This window comes from Pristiophorus japonicus, chromosome 7, assembly GCF_044704955.1.
Source record: "Pristiophorus japonicus isolate sPriJap1 chromosome 7, sPriJap1.hap1, whole genome shotgun sequence".
In the NCBI taxonomy this organism is placed as follows: domain Eukaryota; kingdom Metazoa; phylum Chordata; class Chondrichthyes; family Pristiophoridae; genus Pristiophorus; species Pristiophorus japonicus.
The window spans coordinates 191,512,120-191,535,511 of record NC_091983.1 but is presented as its reverse complement, the minus strand read 5'-3'; the positions used below and the strand labels follow the sequence as shown (position 1 = coordinate 191,535,511).

General features: G+C 44.4%; 1 protein-coding gene across 5 annotated transcripts in view; it reads right to left on the bottom strand.

Moving 5' to 3' along the window:
* The window catches only part of sobpa (sine oculis binding protein homolog (Drosophila) a), a 426,066-nt gene extending 403,633 nt beyond the window's left edge, over positions 1-22,433 (bottom strand). For 4 of the 5 annotated variants that reach the window (XM_070885635.1, XM_070885634.1, XM_070885638.1 and 1 more), the window contains exon 1: positions 21,902-22,433. In XM_070885635.1, the coding sequence (XP_070741736.1) occupies positions 21,902-21,997 (96 nt within the window). In that variant the 5' untranslated portion in view covers positions 21,998-22,433. Of the gene's footprint in view, positions 1-21,707; positions 21,738-21,901 lie in introns of those variants that run through there. The other variant, XM_070885636.1, reaches the window with a different exon arrangement.
* Between the last annotated feature and the right edge of the window lie 959 nt (positions 22,434-23,392).

The following is a 23,392-nucleotide window of genomic DNA, read 5'->3' as shown; positions in this document are numbered from 1 at the left end:
ATATCTTATCAGTGCTTACAAACTATTAAATCCACGAGGATCTCTCAGCCTTACATACGCCTACCTTTTTTTTTAAAAAAGTGATCGAGGGTGCTGATAGGAGTATTACTTCTGTAGCCTCTGAGTAACAAAATAGTTGGGCCGGCAATTTTCCAGCCCAAAACTTTCCACTTTTGAGACAAAATGGGCGATCGCCTGCCTTTTTGGACGATATATGGGCACTAGCCCAGCGATCTCAAGTGGAAAGTCGAGCCGAATGACTTTATTGTGTCAAATTTGCACCAGTCACTGCAAAACATAATTTCCACTGCCTGAATGCACAGCAGGCCAGAGAAGGATGTCTTGTCTCCACCGAAATGTTCACTGTCTTCCACCCCAGCCGTTTCCCAAGTATGACCCCCACCTTTGCAGCATCAAGTCCAAAGGGCATATCTCAGGCACAAATGGCTCACCATCCATTGCCAGATCTGGCAGGACCGCTCTCATTCTCCTCTGCCAAAAGCACCCACTATTTGAAGACCATCCTCGAAAAAATCCATCTCCTTAAACCGCTCTCCTCGGCCCCTCCCCCTCCTCCTCCGCTCTCCCCGGCCCCTCCCCCTCCTCCTCCTCCGCTCTCCCCGGCCCCTCCTCCTCCTCCTCCTCCGCTCTCCTCAGCCCCTCCTCCTCCACCGCTCTCCCCGGCCCCTCCGCTCTCCCCGGCCCCTCCTCCTCCACCGCTCTCCCCGGCCCCTCCGCCGCCGCTCTCCCCGGCCCCTCCTCCTCCGCCGCTCTCCCCGGCCCCTCCTCCTCCGCCGCTCTCCCCGGCCCCTCCTCCTCCGCCGCTCTCCCCGGCCCCTCCTCCTCCGCCGCTCTCCCCGGCCCCTCCTCCTCCGCCGCTCTCCCCGGCCCCTCCTCCTCCGCCGCTCTCCCCGGCCCCTCCTCCTCCGCCGCTCTCCCCGGCCCCTCCTCCTCCGCCGCTCTCCCCGGCCCCTCCTCCTCCGCCGCTCTCCCCGGCCCCTCCTCCTCCGCCGCTCTCCCCGGCCCCTCCTCCTCCGCCGCTCTCCCCGGCCCCTCCTCCTCCTCCGCTCTCCTCGGCCCCTCCTCCTCCGCCGCTCTCCCCGGCCCCTCCGCTCTCCCCGGCCCCTCCTCCTCCACCGCTCTCCCCGGCCCCTCCTCCTCCGCCGCTCTCCCCGGCCCCTCCTCCTCCACCGCTCTCCCCGGCCCCTCCTCCTCCGCCGCTCTCCCCGGCCCCTCCTCCTCCGCCGCTCTCCCCGGCCCCTCCTCCTCCGCCGCCGCTCTCCCCGGCCCCTCCTCCGACGCTCTCCCCTCTAACAGTAAGCGAGAGGACCTCATGGTCCTCTTGGTCACCAAGAGAAAGACCATCGATGTGGCTGTCTCGACTAAAGCCATATCTGCCCCCCAGGTCTCCCTCTGCCCTAGTGCTGAGCCCCATCTCTCCAGTTTCTCTCCCATCTCCTCCTGTCCATGTGATCCACCTCCTGCTCTCTCAACGCCATTCCCACTAAATTGTTGGCTACCAACCATAGTAGCTGACATTGTAAATGTTCGCTCTCCTCAGGCCCTGTCCACTTCCCTTTCAGAACCACCATTTTCATCGCCTTCCTCAATAAAGCCCACCCTCCACCTCTGTCCTTGCAAACAATTATAGAATCGTTACAGCACAGTAAGAGGCTATTCGGCCTGTCGAGCCCATGCCGGCTCTCTGCAAAAGCACTTCAGCTCGTTGCACTCCCCCACCCCTTCCCCCGTAGCCATGCAATTTTTTTCCCCTTTAGTTACTTATCCAATTCCCTTTTGAAAGTCACAACTGAGTCTGCCTCCACCACCCTTTCAGGCAGTGCATTCCAGACCATAACCACTTGCTGTGTAAAAACGGTTTTCCTCCGGTTGCCTTTGGGTCTTCTGCCAATCACCTTAAATCTGTGTTCTCTGGTTCTTGATCCTTCCACCAATGGGAACAGTTTATCTCGATCTTCTCTGTCTTGGCTCCTCCCATTCCCAACATCCCTTTCCTCTCCAATGCTGTCATCTCCCAAATCCATACCTATTTCTTCCACAACTCCCTGTTTTGAATCTATCCAATCAGGGTTCCACCATTCTCAAAGCACTGAAATTGGCCCTAAACAAAATCATGAATAATGTTCAACATCCAGTCTTGGATAAGTTGCAATTTTTCCTCAGCTCAACATCAGAAAGACCAAAGCCTTTGTCACTGGCTCCTACCACTAACTTTGTACCCTCTCCATCCCCCTCTCTGGCAACTCTCTCAAGCTGAACCAAACCGTTTGGAACGTTGGCTTGCTAGTCAACTCTGAGCTGAGCTCCTGACCCCATATCCTCTCCATCAAAAGGACCGCCGAATTCCACTTTTGTAACTACCTGCCCCTGCTGCTAAATCGATCATCCACACCTGTGTCACCTCCAGACTCGACTATTCCAATGTTCTACTGGCCAGTCTGTAATCCTCCACTTTCTGTAAACTTCAGCTCATCCAAAACTCTGCTGACCATATCCTATCCCGCAATCACCCATCGCCCCAGTCCTCGCTGACCTACATTAGCTTATAGACACCAATGCCTCAAATTTTAAAATTTTATCCTTGATTAAATCCTTCCATCACCTCGCTCTTCCCATCTCTAACCTCCTTTAGCGCTACAACCCTCCCCCTGCTGCCCGCGGTACTCCGGACTACCTCTGGCCTCTCATGCATCCCCCCCACCCCCCATATCCTTCACCACACCATTAACAGCCATGCCTTCAGCCACCTGGGCCCCATGCGCTGCAATTCCATCCTTATACCCCGCCACCTCTCAAGCTCCCTTTCCTTCTTGAAGCCCATCCTTAAAACCCAGCTCCGTGACCTCCTCCAATTCCCTTCTTCTTTGGCTCAGTGTCCATATTTTCATTCTGCCTCTGTGAAGTACCTTAGGACATTTTGCTATGTTAAAGGCACAATATAAATGCAAGTTGTTAACTGAAACTAGTGGTAGAGAACACTTCGACTTGGCAGATTTACAGCAGCAGTGGGGGAAGCAGCAGGATTCGGTAATGATGTTATCACATAAGTTGGAATATTTCTCACAACAAGCTCATGTATAATTAGTTACAGTACAGATATTTGTGACAAGCAAGATGTGCACATGATGATATTTTTGCCCCTCCAATTTTCTTTCCTCCTCTCCTGTAGGTGCTGACTGTTGCTAGGCCATAGTTCTACCTGTGCTGGCAGTCCTTGGATACCTTGCCCAAGTGACCGTTCTTCATATCCTAGCCTGGACACAGAGTGTGAGCAGGCTAGTCAACACAAAGGCACCACAGATGAGCCAGGTTCTATTCTCATCCAACATTTGCATATGTGTATTTTCCACTAGTCATTGGATAATGATCAGAAGCAGGAACCCCAGTCCCGAGGCCAAGCACAGCTACTTTTGTACCATCAAGGCTGACATCAGCTAACTTAGCAGAGGCCAGAGATCAAACCTGGGATCCTATGATCTGTATGGCTCAGCTCTACAATTGGCAGCAAATTTATTGGAAATCATCAGGGAACGTCTTGGGGCTCTTCCTTTTGGATTTATTTTAATTTCACACAAATTTTTCAATTTTAAGAATCAGAGGGAAAGACATTTTCTGGGTGAAAAGTCAAGTCAATTGGGGGGGCGGGGGGGGGGAGGGGGAAAATCAGGAAAAACTTTTGCAAACTTATTCACTATTATTCTATCTGTTTAACAGGATGAATAGTTGGAAAAGAAAAGGAAAAGTATTTGTTTAACTAAAACACTTTGGAATGAAACTAGTCATAGCACAGAATGGTCGATAGTGAATCGGTAGCCCGACATCACTGGAAGCAAAAATCAGGCGAAGTGTAAAATGGGATGCTGATTCGCACTACTGCATAGATTCATTTCAACAACAACTACTTTTATTTATATAGCGCCTTTAATGTAGTGAAACAACCCAAAGCACTTCAGAGGAGTGTTATCAAACAAAATTTGACACCGTGCCACATAAGGAGAAATTAGGGCAGATTGGTCAAAGAGGTAGGTTTTAAGGAGCGCCTTAAAGGCAGAAAGAGAGGTAGAGAGGTTTAGGGAGGGAATTCCAGAGACTAGGGCCTAGGCAACAGAAGGCAAGGCCACCAATGGTTGAGCAATTATAATCAAGGATGCTCAAGAGGGCAGATTTAGAGCAGCGCAGATATCTCGGGGGGGGCGGTTTGTGGGGCTGAAGGAGATTACAGAGATAGGGAGAGGCGAGGCCATGGAGGGATGAGAACAAGGATGGGAATTTTGAAATCGAGGCGTTGCTTAACCGGGAGCCAATGTAGGTCAGCAAGCACAAGGGTGATGGGTGATCGGGACTTGGAAGCGAGTTAGGACACAGGCAGCAGAGTTTTGGAATACCTCAATTCACCCCCTATTAATGTGATTATAGAAGATGAGAGATAACTCAGACGCCCACTTCCAAACATAAGCCTTGCAGAAACCTGACTTTCAGAAATCTACAAAAAAAATCATTGAAAAATCATGTGAATTGGCAATTATTCGTGGGAAAAAAATGAAAATTCTTAATACTGATTTAAATTATGAATGTATTTGGTCCATGGTTGGTATATGTAGAAAGTTATTACTTCAGAATCTCCATTCAGGTCCACAAATCCCTCCATAGCCTCACCCCAACTTATCTCTGTAACATCCTCTAGCTTCATGTCCCAGCCTGCATCCTCCAGTCTCTCAACGCTGGTTTATTGTGAATCCTTCCCTTCCTCTGCTCCGTCATCTGTGGCAGGTCCTTCAACCATCACATCCATGCAATATTCAATGCTCTTCCTAAATCCTTCACCATCTCACCCCACTTTAAACAGCCTATTTCTTCAACTGCATGTGTGCTCACCTCTCCTAACTCTGTCCAACTCCTGCACTCTACCCCCTCACCTTCCCTGCTCTCTTCCTCCACCCCCTGCCCAGTGAAACATCCTGATAACATTTACCTATGGACTACAGAAGTTTTTGTTGTTTTGAGTACAAATAAACATGGGAATACAATGCAGACCCAAGGCAAATATCTTCCTCACATTGAACTATACATGGTGCACCAGGAACTACAAAATTCAAACATGAAAACCCCTTTAAGACAAATGGCACTGAGGGATGCATCAATACACTGAGCCATGGAGTAGTGCAGCACTGGTTCCGATCTTAGCCACGTAAGAAGATACTAAGCAGTAATGTGGAACATCTCCACAAGCTGTGGGGAGGGAGCAGAAATACCTCAGAGGGACTATCACCTGCTTTTAGGTAGCAGCCATACAGCAATAATGGGCAGAAGCTTTAAAGCAGGTCATCTGCTTACCTACACTCTCATTCAGAAGAAGTATGCAGTATGAGGGGGGAAAGAATAAGATAACCTGAGAAAGAAAAGTGGCACACTGGATAAATCATCTCTCACATTCTATCATGTTTGGTGGCTGGGAGTGATTATAAGATGTATATATTTGTAAAAAAAAAATTCAAGCTGCCCAGTTGTATTCATTCTGCATTGGAAGTTAGTGGTAGATAATCATAGAATCATAGAAAAATTACAACACAGAAGGAGGCCATTCGGCCCATTGTGTCCATGCCAGTAATCCAGTGACAGGGTGGGAGTTAAGCAGTTAATTTATCTGAAGTGAAGATCATCCAATTCTCTATCAACTGCAACTAAAGGTCTACATCAAAAAAAAAATGATCACACAATAATAAACAAATATATAGACATAAGGCACTGGTGAAGGTGCAAAAAAGATTTACACGGATGATACCAGAACTGAGAGGTTATACCCAGCAGGAAAGATTGAACAGGCTGGGGATCCTTTCTCTAGAAAAGAGAAGACCTGATAGAGGTCTTTAAGATTAAGGCTTGATAGGTTAAACATGGAGAAGATGTTTCCACTTGCAGGGGAGATCAGAAGTAGGGGCCGTAAATACAAGATACTCACTAATAAATCCAATAGGGAATTCAAGAGACTGGTTAAAATGCGGAACTTGTTACTGCAATACTTTGACGGGACTGGGCAGGTTAGATGCAGGAAGAATGTTCCCAATGTTGGGGAAGTCCAGAACCAGGGGTCACAGTCTAAGGATAAGAGGTAAGCAATTTAGGACCGAGATAAGGAGAAACTGCTTCACTCAGAGAGTGGTGAACCTGTGGCATTCTCTTCTGCAGAGAGTTGTTGATGCCAGTTCATTGGATATATTCAAGAAGGAGTTGGATATGGCCCTTACGGCTAAAGGGATCAAGGGGTATGGAGAGAAGGCAGGAAAGGGGTACTGAGGTGAATGATCAGCCATGATCTTATTGAATGGTGGTGCAGGCTCGAATGGCCTATTCCTGCACCTATTTTCTATGTTTCGATGTTGAGGGGACTAACTTAGATGCATTCAAGGGAAGCTAGATAAACACATGAGGAAGAAAGGAATAGAAGGATATGCTGGTAGGGTTAGACAAAGAAGGGTGGGAGGATGCTCGTGTAGAGCATAAACACTGACATTGACCTGTTGGGCCGAATGGCCTGTTTCAGTGCTATAAAATTCTGCAAAACACTATGTAAGGCAATACTCTTTTGTAATCCATCAAAGCTATAGTATTCATCTGAACCAGCCAGTAAAGGACCACCTTTGGCCTAATCATGTGGTACACAAACAAGAGTTAACAACCATTCACTGTCCACCATGACACTTCATGGTCCAAAGAATTAAAATGAGAAAATATAAGAAATTGCTACATTTCAATATATAGAAAGACAGTAATATTTCTTGGGCTTGAATATGCCATTCTTGCAATTTCTCATGTTATCTCAATCATCAGAGGAGATACCATTGGGCAATAAATTGCTTATTACATTCAGTCATTTTGTGACTTTGTTCCATTTCATTGTAAGTTTTAGGTCCTATGCTCCCCCTCCCCCACCCAAAATGGTTACACAATTCACAGTGATGCTTTCAAAACAACGAGAGCACGATTACATAGGGGAATACAGCATGCTATCCATGTTAACACGCCACTTGGTCACCCATTCTGGATGCTCATTTGTTCCAATGGGAAGACATGCTTTGCAGAGGTTCTAAAAACTAGAATTGCTCCAACATTATCAAAGTATTAATATTCATCAGATTATACCATCAGACTTCAGCAATTCTTAGTTTTAGTAAGAGGCTCACTAAAAAGGAAAAATTAATCACCGCACAATCCCACAAGCTAAGACTAGAAAGAACTTAATGAAAACCGATCGCAAAGTTTTCAAAATAAGAAAGTCTAATTCCTCACAAACTACACAAAAAAACGCTGAAATACCTCCTAAAACATGTTTTTATTTAAAAATACTTGACATCTTTTATGGATTTAAAAAATAAATATGGATCCTCTTTTAGGTTCTCCTGTGTTTATGCATGGTTTCCCTTGCAGAGAAACCGAGCCCATAACCTGCTCCAGTTCTCTGCTGATGCCGCACGACCACCAACTGTTATGTTAATGAGTCATGTGTTAATGTTCCTCCTTCCATGCATTAAAAGCACTAAGCCACAATTCAATGCCTTTCCCCAGTGATATCATCCAGATCAAAATCTCAAAGTAGTGGGTGGGGCAGGAAATGATGGCTACAAACCCGATTCGCGCCATACTTTGGTTGAAAAGGATATGTTGACATACATTGTGAGTGGCCCACACTAAGCAATATTTCATTCTCTTCCACCAGGCGGTGGCATAATGGAGCAGCGCTGACAGTATAAGGAGCAGCGCCCGAGAGTGGGAACAGAGCGACGGTGGTATAAAGGAGCAGAGAGCGGGGGCGATATAAAGGAGCAGAGAGCGGGGGCAGAGCGGGGGCGGTATAAAGGAGCAGCTGCAGAGATAGTGGATGCATTGGTTGCAATCTACCAAAATTACCTGGATTCTGAGGCGGTCCCAGCGGATTGGAAAACCACAAATGTAACGCCCCTATTTAAAGAAAAAAGGAGGCAGACAAAAAGCAGGAAACTGTAGACCAGTTAGTCTAACATCTGTCGTTGGGAAAATGCTGGAGTCCATTATTAAGGAAGCAGTAGCAGGACATTTGGAAAAGCTTGATTCAATCAAACAGAGTCACATTGTTTTATGAAAGGGAAATCATGTTTGACAAATTTGCTGGAGTTCTTTGAGGATGTAACAAGCAGTGTGGATAAGGGGGAACCAATGGATGTGGTATATTTGAATTTCTAGAAGGCATTTGATAAGGTGCCATAAAAGGTTACTGCACAAGATAAAAATTCACGGTGTTGGGGGTAATATATTAGCATGAATAGAGGACTGGCTAATTTACAGAAAGTAAATGGGTAATTTTCCGGTTGGCAAACAGTGACTAGTGGGTTGCCGCAGGGATCAGTGCTGGGGCCTCAACTATTTACACTTGGATGAAGGGACCGAGTGTAATGTAGCCAAGTTTGCTGATGATACAAAGATGGGTGGGAAAGCAAATTATGAGGAGCAAACACACAATCTGCAAAGGGATATAGACAGTCTAAGTGAATGGGCAAAAATTTGGCAGATGGATTATAATGTTGGAAAGTGCGAGGTCATGCACTTTGTCAGAAAAATATAGAACAGCAAATTATAATTTAAATGGAGAAAAATTGCAAAGTGCTGCAGTACAGAGGGACCTGGGGTTCCTTGTACATGAAACACAAAAAGTTAGTATGCAGGTACAGCAAGTAATCAGGAAGGCAAATGGATGTTGGCCTTTATTGCAAGGGAATCGAATATAAAAGCAGAGAAGTCCTGCAACAAATATACAGGTTATTGGCAAGGCCACACCTAGAGTACTGCGTACAGTTTTGGTCTCCGTATTTAAGGAAGGATATACTTGCATTGCAGGCAGTTCAGAGAAGGTTCACTAGGTTAATTCCGGTGATGAGGGGGTTGACTTATGAAGATAGGTTAAGCCTATACACATTGAATTTAGAAGAATGAGAGGTGATCTTATCGAAACATATGATACTGAGGGGGCTCGACAAGGTGGATGCAGAGAGGATATTTCCACTCATAGTGGAAAATAAAGCTAGGGGGCATAGTCTCAGAATAAGGGGCTGCCCTTTTATAACTGAGGTGAGGAGGAATTTCTTCTCTCAGAGGGTTGTAAATCTGTGGAATTCTCTGCCACAGAGAGCTGTGGAGGTTGGGTCATTGAATATATTTAAGGCGGAGATAGACAGATTTTTGAGTAATAAGGGAAAAAAGGGTTATGGGGAGTGGGCAGGGAAGTGGAGCCTAGTCCATGATCAGATCAGCCATGATCTTATTAAATGGCGGAGCATGCTCGAGGGGCCAGGTGGCCTACTCCTGCTCCTATTTCTTATGTCCTTATGTTCTTGACACTAAAATAGGCTGTGTGGTTGATAATGAAGAGGAAAGCTGTAGACTGCAGGAAGATGATCAATGTACTGGTCAGGTGGGCGGAACAGTAGCAAATGAAATTCAATCTTGATAAGTGTGAGGTAATGCATTTGGGGAGGTCTAACAAGGCAAGGGGATACATATTAAATGGTCCGACATTGAAAAGTGTAGTGGAACAAAGGGACCTTGGAGTGCAGGTCCACAGATCCCTGAAGGTAGTAGGCCAGGTAGATAAGATGGTTAAGAAGGCATATGGAATACTTGCCTTTATTAGTCAAGGCATGGGAGGTTATGTTTGAACTGTATAAAACACTGGTTAGCCTGCAGCTGGAATATTGTGTGCAATTCTGGTCACCACATTACAGGAAAGATGTGATTGCACTGGAATGGGTGCAGAGGAGGTATACAAGAATGTTGCCTGGACTGGAGAATTTTAGTGATGAGGAAAGATTGGAGATCTGTCTGTTTTCTTCAGAACAGAGGGGGGCGCTGATTGAGGTGTATAAAAGTATGAGGGGTCGAGATAGAGTGGATAGGAAGGACCTGTTTCCCTTTGCAGAGGAGTCAACAACCAGGAACATAGATTTAAAGTATTTGGGGGGAGGTTTAGAGGAGATACGAGGGGAATTTTCTTCACCCAGAAGGTAGTAGGGTTCTGGAACTCACTGCCTGAAAGGGTGGTAGAGGCAGAAACCTTCACAACATTTAAAAAATACTTGGATGTGCACTTAAAGTTCTGCAACCTAGAGAGCTACAGACCAAGAGCTGGAGAGAGGGATTCGGCCCTGATAGCTCTTGGTCAGCCAGCACGGACACGATGGGCCGAAATGGCCTCCTTCTGTGCTGTTAATTTCTATGATTCTAAGAGCAGGTCAGAGGCTGGGTATTCTGTGGTGAGTGCCTCACCTTGTGACTCTCCAAAGCCTTTCCATCATCCAGAAGGAACACATCAGGAGTGTGATGGAATACTCTCCACTTGCCTGGATGAGTGCAGCCCCAACAACATTCAAGCAGCTTGACACCATCCAGGATGAAGCATCTTGCTTGATTGGCACCCCATCCACTACCGTAGACATTCACCCCCTCTACCACCAGCGCACTATGGCTGCAGGGTGTACCATCTACAAGATGCACTGCAGCAACTCATAAGAACATAAGAATTAGGAACAGGAGAAGGCCATCTAGCCCCTCGAGCCTGCTCCGTCATTCAATAAGATAATGGCTGATCTGGCCGTGGACTCAGCTCCACTTACCCGCCCGCTCCCCGTAACCCTTAATTCCCTTATTGGTTAAAAATCTATCTATCTGTGATTTGAATACATTCAATGAGCCAGCCTCAACTGCTTCCTTGGGCAGAGAATTCCACAGATTCACAACCCTCTGGGAGAAGAAATTCCTTCTCAACTCGGTTTTAAATTGGCTCCCCCATATTTTGAGGTTGTGCCCCCTAGTTCTAGTCTCCCCTACCAGTGGAAACAACCTCTCTGCCTCTATCTTGTCTATCCCTTTCATGATTTTAAATGTTTCTATAAGATCACCCCTCATCCTTCTGAACTCCAACGAGTAAAGACCCAGTCTACTCAATCTATCATCATAAAGGTAACCCCCTCATCTCCGGAATCAGCCTAGTGAATCGTCTCTGTACCCTCTCCAAAGCCAGTATATCCTTCCTTAAGTAAGGTGACCAAAACTGCACGCAGTACTCCAGGTGCGGCCTTACCAATACCCTATACAGTTGCAGCAGGACCTCCCTGCTTTTGTACTCCATCCCTCTTGCAATGAAGGCCAACATTCCATTTGCCTTCCTGATTACCTGCTGCACCTGCAAACTAACTTTTTGGGATTCATGCACAAGGACCCCCGGTCCCTCTGCACCTCAGCATGTTGTAATTTCTCCCCATTCAAATAATATTCCCTTTTACTGTTTTTTTCCCCAAGGTGGATGACCTCACACTTTCCGACATTGTATTCCATCTGCCAAACCTTCGGCCATTCGCTTAACCTATCCAACTCTTAACTCGCTAAAGCTTCTGCGGCAACATCCCCCAAACTCCTTCCGCGAGAGGTGGGCACCGGAGGGACTGGAGTGCATCATCACGCCCGGCAACCAAATTTTAATTTGATTTTATGTTTTTAAGTTAATTTGTTTTAATTGCCGGTGCTTTTAGTGTCCCCCTCCCCTTTTATAGGGGGCACTTGGAGAAAAATTCAATTCTGTGCCCAAAAAAAACCCCCCAAAGAAAGGGCATTGTAAATGTTGGTGTTTCCCCCAGATCGGGGGGCACGGTTTAATGTTTTTTGTTTGCTCCTAAAAGAGTTTCATGCACAAGGACCCCCCGGTCCCTCTGCACCTCAGCATGTTGTAATTTCTCCCCATTCAAATAATATTCCCTTTTACTGTTTTTTTTCCCCCAAGGTGGATGACCTCACACTTTCCGACATTATATTCCATCTGCCAAACCTTCGTCCATTCGCTTAACCTATCCAACTCTTAACTCGTTAAAGCTTCTGCGGCAACATCCCCCAAACTCGCGACCTCTACCACCTAGAAGGACAAGGGCAGCAAGCACATGAAAACACCACCTCCTCCAAATTCCCCTCCAAGTTACACACAAGCTGCAGCGGTTCAAGAAGGCGGCTCACTAGCACCTTCTCAAGAGCAATAAATGTTGGTCTTACCAGTGATGCCCAAGCCCCTGAACTAATTTATTTTAAACGTCAGACAGTATCCGTAAAGACAGGAAAAAGTTTGACATTCAAGCATAGATTCATTCATGAGAGGAGAGATTGAGTCAAATGGGCATATATTTTCTGGAGTTTAGAAGAATAAGATGTGATTTCATTAAAATATATAAAAATTCTTACAGGGCTCGAAAGGATAGATGCCGAGAGGCTATCTCCCTTGGTTGGAGAGTCTAGAACTAGGGGGCATAGTCTCAGGCTAAGGAGTCGGCCATTTAAGACAGAGATGAGGAGAAATTTCTTCACTCAGAAGGTTGTGAATCTTTGGTATTCTCTACCCAAGAGGGCTGTGGATCTCAATCATTGAAGTAGAGTTGAGGCCAAGATCAGATCATTCATGATCTTATTGAATGGCGGAGCAGGCTCGAGGGGCCAAATGGCCAACTCCTGCTCCTATTTCTAATGTTCTCAATTTTCCACTTGGGCGTAAATCTAGCAATGTCGGAACAGCCATCCAAAATCCGTGGAAATTAAATTCAGGCGGTTTCTATCATTCATGAGTCCCAACCATGACAGGGGCACTTCAGACACAAATATAGAGTAACTGAGATATTGAAAAAAGAAAATCAAAAGAATAATTGAGAGTTCCTATTGATTACATTTGAAAATAGTTGCAACTGAAAATGAGATAATCTATAAACTTTATTACACATAATTACTGCACTTCCTCAAAATTAGAAGTGGTTGGATGAGGATCATGCTTGAATTGGGTTTCAACAGGTGGTTTATTAAAAAACAAATACTAGTCTGTAATTTGTACTGTGGTTTACTTAAATCGCACTGCAACAGCTTCAAAATGCTCTTTATATGATCAGTGATATGTCCACAAAAAAGAATGTTAGTGTGCAAAAAATGAATGACAAAAGCTGAATTAGTAAGCAATAGGAACAGGAATAATTAGACAAATACCTGAAGTCTGGATCGGGACTGCTATGTGCTAGGAGTGAATGTGAAGTGGGTTAGTGGAATGTCTGGAACTGCAATGTGTTTTTGACGTCAACGGCACTTATCAAAAACATTGGTTTTCATTTCTGTGAACACCAAAAGTGATTGGATTGCACTGACAGACTTTCTTGCAATTGTGAATAACTGAATTTAACAGACTTTACATATTCAGTGTGATATTTTTGATAAGTATTGTTCAATTTAGTATTTATCAATGACATATGGGGCAAAGCAGCAGCAATTATCTCATAATATATTATCTTACAGTGCACTGCACAATGCCAGGTGCAAGTGAGCAGAATTAGAATTTAAAGTGGTAGGTTGTTATTTTCCAGCCTGTAAGCAGGCCTCTAGATCAGGATGCCCAACCTGTGGCCCCAGCAGTCTGCCCATTGAAACCCAGGAGACTCAGTCCTGTTTGTGTTTGTATTTCTTTCTTGCTGGTCTGACCCGTTCAAAATGTTGTTGGCCTGTAAGTTTGTAAAGGGCTGTTCTTAATGTTTTTGCCTCATCAGTGGATGAATTCTAAATCAGAAATGAAGAATCGATCCGAAAAGCTACTAATGTGTTTTCCATATCCGTGAATAAACAGAGCCAGCTAAGACCAGTTGTTGCTCTCCCTCTCTCTCTCATATATACACACACATATATAGAAAATCAGCAATAATTCTCAGAAATACACGAGCTACTGTTTGTAACAGATAATCTTTTTAAACAATTTCAATAATATTATACAAACACAGCAATGTTTTCTTTTTTTTCTTTGTACTTTTTAAAATCTTTTCTCCTTGACTTTTATTCCTCTGTAGCATTTATCTACTATCTTTTTCAAGTATTGTTTGCATCTTTTTCCTCAGATTTTTTTCTGCTTCTCTTCCATCTGCCTACCATTCATATCCACCATTTTCAGATTAGGTATGTTAGTACAGTGTTTTCATGTGGGTATCAAATGAATTAGCAGAGGTCATGAGTTCAAATGCCAACACAAGGTCACAGTCTCAGAATAAGGGGTTGTTTTTTTAAAGACTGAGATGAGGAGAAATTTCTTCACTCAAAGGATTGGGAATCTTTTGAATTCTCTACCTTAGAAAGCTGGCGATGCTCAGTTGTTGAGTATATTCAAGACAGAGGTCGAACATTTTTGGGAACGAAGGGAATTAAGGGATATAGGGATAGTGCGGGAAGATGGAGTTGAGGTAGAGGATCAGCCATGATCTTGTTGAATGGTAGAGCAAGCTCAAAAAGGGCCAAATGGCCTACTCCCACTTCTATTTCTTAAATTCTTATGTTCTGTAAGTGATGAAATTTGACCATGAAAACTGCACGTTTGTTGTCAAATCCCAACTGTTTCACTAATGCCTTTCAGGGAAGCGACCCAGTCACTCCAATATGTGCCTCTGAAGAGGCCTCATAATCACTACTAAGTTCAACAGTAATTCTTTTAAACTATTGGCAATGACCCAGGCATTGTACTAGGGCAATGCTATGGCAATCTTGGTTGATCCTTCAGAATCCTCCTTACTAACATCTGGGAGCTGGTTCCCATGTTGGGAGAGCTGTCCCACAGATTAATCAAGCAACAGGCTGACACAGTCATATTCACAATATATCTATTAGCCAACATCCCAGACTCCTCCATCACCATTCCTGAGTATATCCTAACCAGCCAGCAGGATAGAACCACCATAGGTAAGACCACAGAAGTATACAGTCAGATAGTGGTGGCCCTCAACATGTTGTCTCATGGCTTGATGTCAAACAAGGCCAAGGAAACCACCCACCATCACTGTGGGGGCAGCAGCACAATAATATACCACCACAATCTGTAACCACATAGCCCTGCATATCTCACAATCCTCCATTGCCAACAAGCTAGGATTTCAACCCTGGTTCATTGGGGAGAATAAACACATGTGCCAAGAGCAGCAACAGCCATGCATTGAAAAAAGGCACCGAGTGAAGCTACTGCGCACAGTTACCTCCATGAACATCCCCATCCTCAAACATGGGGGAGCCCAGTACATGAGTACAAAAGGCAAGGCTGAAGCATTAGCAAGTATCTTTAAGCAAAAGTGCCAAGTGCTAATCCTACTTAATAAGAACATAAGAAATAAGAGCATGAGTAGGCCATTCGGCCCTGCGAGTCTGCTCTGCCATTCAACAAGATGATGGCTTATCTTCGACCTTAACTCCACCTTCAGTGTGACTGCATTGTGTTACAGGCACAACCAAGCTTATTTCGACCACACATCCCAGCCCTTGACCTCTATCACCGAGAAGGATGGGAGCAGTAATATCATGGGAAGACCATCACCTCCAAAAGGCCCTGCCCTCCGTTACACATCATCCTAACTTGGACATATAGCGTTATTATTTCATTGTTGCTGATTCAAACTCTGGAATTCCCTCCCGAACACCATTGTTAGGACACCATCATTACAAGGGTTGCAGCATTTCAAGAAGGGGATGCACCATCACCTTCTAAAGGTAATTATGGATGATCAATGAATGCACCTTTAGCCCCGCTGACACAATGGCCCAGAAATTGCTGGAGTGGCACATCTCTCAGAGAGCGCCGTGAATTGGATTTTTTACCTCACCCTTCAGATCGTATTATTTTGGCATGGAAAATTGCTGGAAAAGCAAATTGGTAATGGGGCAATGGTGCATCTGTGACCTCGTGAACGTCGGGCCCAATGGTCTATCTCCTTAACCGTGAAATGTAAGTATAGAAAAACAGCGACGACGGAGAAGGAAATAGGGTGAATTAGAGTTGAATTAGATGTAGAAAAAGAAAGAAAGAAAGAAAGAAAGGAGAGGAGAGGAAAGAAACATTGGATTGAGAGCGAGAGAGAGAGAGAGAGAGAAAAACATTCAATTTACTACCTGCTGGAGTGAGACTCCACAGTTTCATTGTTCCCTTTCTGGGCCTCCAGGGTTGAGTGGCATGGCAGGACGATAAATCACGTCATTACCAGGGTCCTTTCGGCATGAATTACCAACCCCAAATGGCTGCGGTGTGTTAATGGTGTAAATCCAGCTATTTCATGACACACAATGGGAAGGCTCACAGTGAGATGGTCATTTATTTCGGCTTTGGCATGGCGAATGACGGAATGGTACAAATAGGCAAGCAATCTGGGGTGAATCAGAACTTGTGGCATAACTCTTCCTTACCACAAATTATTGGGGGGGGCGGGGGGGGGGCGTGACGCACTAATAATGGTAAGCACCGTAAACTCGCCATTATTTTACCCAGCAATTTCCGAGCCTGTATATTTGGCGGGAGTCTCCTGCATGAGAGCTCGCACTCCACTCTCACCTCAGGATTGCCATCTCACACACCTTTTCTTTGTTTCTCTGTGTAAAGACCACCGTTTACGCCAAGTGGTCTCTTAAAACCATAGAGCCTACAGTTTAACACAGCCCCTTTCACTGCACTGTGGCTGCTCAGATCGTGCAACCTCTGTAGCATTGCCTTGCTTTCACTCATGTGAGGACGAATGACAAAGAAAAGAAACACAAATCACACATGCAGCTAGATGGTGGAGAAAGAGAAAGAGGGAATGAGAAGAGCAATTAGAGGAAAACAGTGCTGTCACTGAGAATTCGATGAAACATAAGTGAGCATGTAAAGTTTTCATACACCTCGAACTGCAAAATGATATTCAGCAATACAAATGTAAATTTTGTCTTTGCAAACAGGAACTATATCAAGAGAGCATTTTGAACTGTATAATATTTGGATGAAGTATTGGTGGTTGCAAGACTATCCTTGGTTGGAAGAGCGATTTTAAATGATGAATTGAGGTATTAACACGCTACTAAAGTGATTTCGCTTACATTTTAATTTTTCCGAAAGCATTTTGGTCCCAACATGTCAGTGGGAAAACTGAAAGAAGAAAAAGACACAGAGAAAAGAAGGGAAGAGAGAAAAAGAATATTTTAATACCAGATTCGCCAAAGATGTAGGGCCAGCTCTACTTCCACGGCAATGCAAGAGGGAGCTACATTGTTCTGAAGCGGGATAAGACAAGAGTTCCATGCAAGAATACGCAAATGTAGACATAGGGTATTGTACACCGTAATTATTCGAACAGTAATTGAACATAATCAGTGACTGAAAGCAGTCGCATCAATAGGAATAGGGCAGCAACCTCAGATTAAAGCATGACATGCTGTCCCCTGTAGTGCATGCCACAGAGTCCACTTGCCATTTTAACCAAGTTTATGTTTTTGGCGTGAGTTGATGCCTCAGGTGCACAGTTGATTTGTGACTGATAATCTGACGTTTAGGAATCTCATGCCTAGGATTTACTTGGTTTTGGCAGGTCTCCATTTTGGACTTCTCTTTCTTCCACCTCTTCCCCTGAGCAGCTTTGTATCCTTTATTGGTTATCTTCAATAGAATTCGAGTTATTGACAAACTGTCAAACATTTTCTCAACAGCAGTATTTTAGTGGGGCATGGTAGTTCATTTGTACTCAGATGCTCAAGGTTGACAATGCATTGCAGCTAAATCTGATCCTATCCTCGCCTGATTCCCGGGGTGGGTGGGGGATGGGGGAGGTGTCCTGGATATAACTCAAGAGCACCAACCCTCCTGGGTTGAATTTTTTCCTCCCTGATCCAGGTGTGCTGAGGCCAACTCCAAACACTAGTTGAGGACAGACAGCTCTACACAAGCCAGAAATCCAAGAGAGGACCTTCCGCTCTATGCACCGCAACACCACACTGGGAGGCGCACTAACCAACTAAGTCACAGAGGAACTCCACTTTGCCTTTTCTTATTAGAACAGAAATGCCGCAATTATGGGCATGAAGAAACTTTGTTTTGGCAATTTTACACATATTAATTTGATTCTACAAATTTAGGAGTCCCTTTAATAAATGAGATATTGCACAGAAATAACTCCCTAATGTAGTATTTTTAAATCATTTACTCGTAGCATGGAAATATTATCCCTCACATTCATTTGTTTTATGAGTTTTTTGTAGCATTTGCCTTGGAACAATTGAATATCATTCTGGGACAGTATGACAATCGCTGCAGAATCCGCTTATGTCGCTCTATCGTGTATGTACATCATCAGTCATCAATGTGAACGGGGCTCCACCCAGTAGTGGTGGCCTTCCAAACAAAGGAAGGCAATCCGAGTTCACGCTCAAACTTCAGTCAGCAAATCTGACCAGCTCTCAGGTAGGCAGGTGTTGTTGCCCTCGTGCTAAACACGGTGATCCGTCTTTAGAAAAACAGGTAGATTCCATACCGAGTCTGGCCCTACGGAAAGGCAACTCCTATTAACTGATTGGGGAGCAATATTAAAGATGGATATATAGAAGTCTTTGACCCAGATGGGTTTCACTTATCCAGTTCAAGGAGATAGCTGGCAGGAATAGGGCCAATATAAGTAACCTCCCTCCTCCCCACTCCTCCCTCAAAAAAGAGCATATCTGTTTCACTATGTAATCTAAGCATTTCAATTAAGGGATAATTGAATACCAGATTGTTTCTTGTGCAAGTGCTGAATATATCATTATCAGCCATGTAACAAAAACACAGGTTCAAAGACACAGATGCATTCTACAACATCTGCAGCTCTGATTCTCAGTCTTACATTATTTTCCAGTTTTAGATGGTACCAGTTCCATACCTGTGCCAATCAATACAAAATCGGTTTACAAAACAAAAAGTTATAAGATTAAATCACTCAACCAGAACTAATCCTATTTTCAAAAACTTCCAGTTGGGAAGATTTACATCATGTAGAAGTTGTTTGTATATAGTGAGTAAAATGTGACTTTCAATTCTGCCCCTATTAATATCTTGTAATGAAATCACTAGGCAACACCATTATTCAAATGCTAATAATTATTTAAATTTCTGGCAAAGCATGTTCTTTCATACACTTCAGCAACTCAGTAACTACTATGTCAATGGATAATGCAAAGTTAAAAACATGATCATCGATTCTCATAACAACTGAAGATTACCTAAACATGTCTATCCACCCTCCCACCCTGCCCCCAACAAATCGTACAATATTAAAGGTTCATTCAGTACGCTTCACAGTAAATACGCAGACATTATAGCAACTCATACCAATGGCCTTTTTATTACCCTAGGAGAGAAAAAAAACACACCAATCCCTCTGTATTTCTGCTAGCAAGGGAAGCAATTTGATCCCATGTAGGCTGTAACTTGAGTAGGTCACTGTACACTATGATAAAATTCCCTAATCCTGAGCCAAGTTACCCTAAGGGGCCCCTCCTCCTCCTCCTCCTCCTCCTCCTCCTCTTCCCAAATGGCATTTCTCATTCCTTCTCTCCCCCCGCACCCCCTCCTGCCACCACATCTCTTTCATTTTCTTTTACCTTAAAGCTTGAAAGCTGATCTGTCTTGCCTGCTCGTGTTACAGTTTTTACAGCTTAGGCTAAAGTCGACTGCCTATTGCTGTATGCATTCCTTTCTTTTTACTTTACCATGATTACTTTCCAGGGTTATTTTACACTGGTCCAGATGAAAGTCAGTCAAATGAAGGAAACACACTGAGACTTTCTTCTAGTTTTGCAGATATGAATCCACACAAGGGCACATTGTGTTCTTAAAATTAAACGAGAATCCTACTCAGTTTTAATTATACATGGTATAAAAATGTTTCAGTTGCAGATTTAGATAACATTTGAAGTAAACATATTTTCTGTTAGAATTTGAACACTTTTAGAAAGGCACAAATGGTACATTAGTTTGGCTTGAATGATTTTTCACCACGAATGAAAAAGTTTCCAATTTTAAACTGTGCAGCCGCTTTATGAAAAAATACAGTAAGTAAAGGCAGTGATTTATTACATCCATCTTCAGTAAAATGTCTTTTCATGTCTATGAGAATGCTAATGTCTGTGAAAGGATAACGTTTAGACAGAATGGCTGCGACAAACTTATAGTGATACAAAAGTTACAAAACAAGGGCTTATCGCCACCTCTAACATCCTTTATCCTGGATCACATTTACAAAAGTGAAAATGTGTTATCAGCACACTGCGCAGAGCGTGTGCAGATTCTTCCCCTCCCCATTTGCCCCCCTTCCCTCCCCCCCCACCTTCACACAATGTTGTTTTTGTTTCTTGCTCTGCTGTTCAGACAAACATCTGTTACAGAGGAATGACTATCTCACAAACCGCTGAGTCTTGCTGCAGCCAAAGTAAACAAAACAAACCCAGAGGATCTAGCAACCATCCCGCACAGTCAGCCTTTATACCCACCAGGATAAAATTTCATAGCAACATGTTTTCTGCAAAATTAGTTAATTTGTAATCCTAAACCCTAAAGATTCACACAATAAAGCTATGATTTAAAAAAATTATATTACAAATTTTATACACCTCCTCAATGATGCAGTTATTAAATGAAAACTAATGTGCAATATATCATAACAGAAGAGCGAGTCAGACTAAACTATTGTCACCCTTAGATCCCAGCTGGATTGGTAAAGAAAACCTGGTGAATAATATAATAATTGTCTTACTAATCCCAGAACAACCGCACTCCTGCATGGACTTACTACTCAAACAGAAACTTGTTAGCATTGCTCAATTAAAGAAAACTGAAATAATTACATGCAGCAAATTTCAGCAAGAAAGTATTAATGCAAATTGTTGCTTTAATAATAAAAAGTTGCAATCAAGGCACTTTATAAAATTATAATAATCTTGGTTGCAGTCCATACTTATTTGTGAAATGGAGACCCAAGAAAAATATCTAATGTGGAGTGACTTGAGTTTATCAGAGATTTTAGATAGGTAACTAATATACTTCAGTCGATTTAAAACTCAGAATTTTCTAAGTAATCATTTGACGATCCATAAAATATTCCGAAACGGAGTTAAAGCATTGTTCCCGACAACAACTGTAAATCGCTGTTTCAAAAATTAGAATATAATGGTTTTAGTTGTATACATGTCAAAATACATTTCACATATTTAAACATTTAAAGCAATTTAATAGTATAAAATGATCAGCAATGAAACAATGAGTTCAACACACGCACATCTGGAGTACACCGCCCTCCACACACACACCCCTACCTCCACACATCTGGACACTGACAGCAGGCAACTCATTGTGTCGAAAATACTGTCGAATTGCCCGGGGAGAAGGAGCCGGGGGGGGGGGGGGCGGTGATGAGGGGAGAAATCTTTCTTTAACTAGAATAAAATAGTTAATACAACGATGAAAGATGTGGCAGCTGTCTTTCGGCGATACAGATATTGATAAGTGGGAAACAGCATCAGTGTTTGAAACGAACAAGGGGGGGGGGGGGGGAGAGAAAGAGATTAAAATATGGGGATGGTCGGCATCTTCACACACTCCGGGCACTGTACTCGCAGCTTTCTAATTTCACTTTGACAATGTAATTACAGATCTGCCGCTGACTGGCGTATAGACGGAAGCAACCGCTGCAAATGCAGGAAGATGCCCACTGATCAACTCAAGCCAGCATCAATGGATCAGCAAATCTGCAATAGATTCTTGCTCGCTCTCTTTAGACGCGTTATTTGGTTATAATGTATGATTGTTAAAGGGGAGGAGGGAAAAGCACACAGGCACAAACCTCTGACAAGAATTCAGCTCTCATTCTGTTTTTCCGGTCCCTACAAACACCGAGATAGATGCACCTTTATTGTTGTTAAACACTGGAGGCAAGGAGACAAAACAACAACAGGGGAAAAAAAGCCAGACACACAGGACGCCGACCAATTGGTTCAGGCTGATTCCCCCAATTAAAGCAGTGACAGGAAGCCGTACCTTCATCTCCTCGTTTATTTCCCTCTTGACGGGGTGAGCCGGTTTTCTGCTTCTCTTGTTTTCCGGCGGTCTGCCCTCCTTCTCCATCTCTGCCATGGTGTGTGTGAGAGAGGGAGAGGGGGAGAGCCGCTCGCCTCCCTCCGCCAGCCCAGCTGTCACTGCCTCCTCGCCTCGCACACCCGAATGTGACGGTGGCGGCTTTTGCCTGTGTGGATATTTTTTTTTAATTCTTTCCCCCCGCCTTCCCTTTTCTTTCCGCTCTAGAGGAGACAAATGTCGGCTGTCATTGGAGAGGTGAGGAGAGCGACCGTAAAGATGTGCCTGCTGACACCACACAGGGCTGCAGCTGTCCAGCCAAGTCAGCCATCTTCTATCTCGCACCCTCCAATTCCCCCCCTTTGGCTTTCCTGCTTTTCTCCTTCCCTCACTCGCTCTTCCCTCTGTGTCTCCGAGTTGCAGCCGAGCGGACGGTGGTACAGCGCTCCTCTTCCGACAGCCCACTTTTTGCACACACACAGCACAGCCTGCCCAGAGCCAGGGGAGGGAGGGGAGAGCAGGGGAGGGGCCTCCGCTCTCACCCAGCCCTCTGTCACAGCACCAAGCAACGCCATGTTCCCGAGGTCAGAGTGTCCCTCGGCGCTCAGTCACCGAGCGACACGCTGGGCCACTTGGCTGTCTTTTGTGCCTCGGCTACTTTGATGTGGGATGTGATGCTGCGCTCCATTGTGCCCGCGCGGTTCCTTCTCTCTTTCTCTCTCTCTCTCTCTCTCTCTCACAGTCCCTGTTATTCTTACTATGATTCAAGGAAATAGGCGATTTTTCTTTTGTGAAAAACAAATTACACTTGAATGATTAAAGTGGCCCCGGGGTAATGCTGTCCCGGAGGCTTCAGCAGGCAGCTCTGACCTTACTCGGTGCCCTGAAGAGTTTTGCTGCGATAAACTCCGCGCGAGATCGGCACCTGGAGCAGCGAAGGTGCATCGCAGTTAGCACTCTGTGAGTGGCTCTTCACCTCCACATTTATTGTTTCGCAACGTGTTGCGATAATAGACGATGCTTCGAATACACTTTCGCAATTTCTCGGCGAGTTGAGGTCCCATGTTGTTTTGAAGGGGGGGAGGCGCCTCACATGAACAAGTAGTGAAGCGTTTTCCACTGATTTGCAAACATGTGATGGCAGTGTAAACATCCATCCCTTGGCTGTGCTGAAGGTGAGGCACAGCTTTCGGGAACAAAGAAGCTTGCCAAATACTTTTCGTGAAGACGGTACCCTTTAAAACTGATGTTATGATTGGTAAAGAAGGGTCAGGCAAACTGATTCTTTGGAATGATCTTATCTCTTTACAAAATGGTGCGAAGTCTACCGTTACGAAGGACTAGATACACCTGTATAGGCTACCTGCAACCCGAGTAGGTAGGATAAAATCATAACCAGAGCTCCTTGTAACGAGACTCAATGCTATAAATAATGAAATGCTGGCTCGCTTGCAT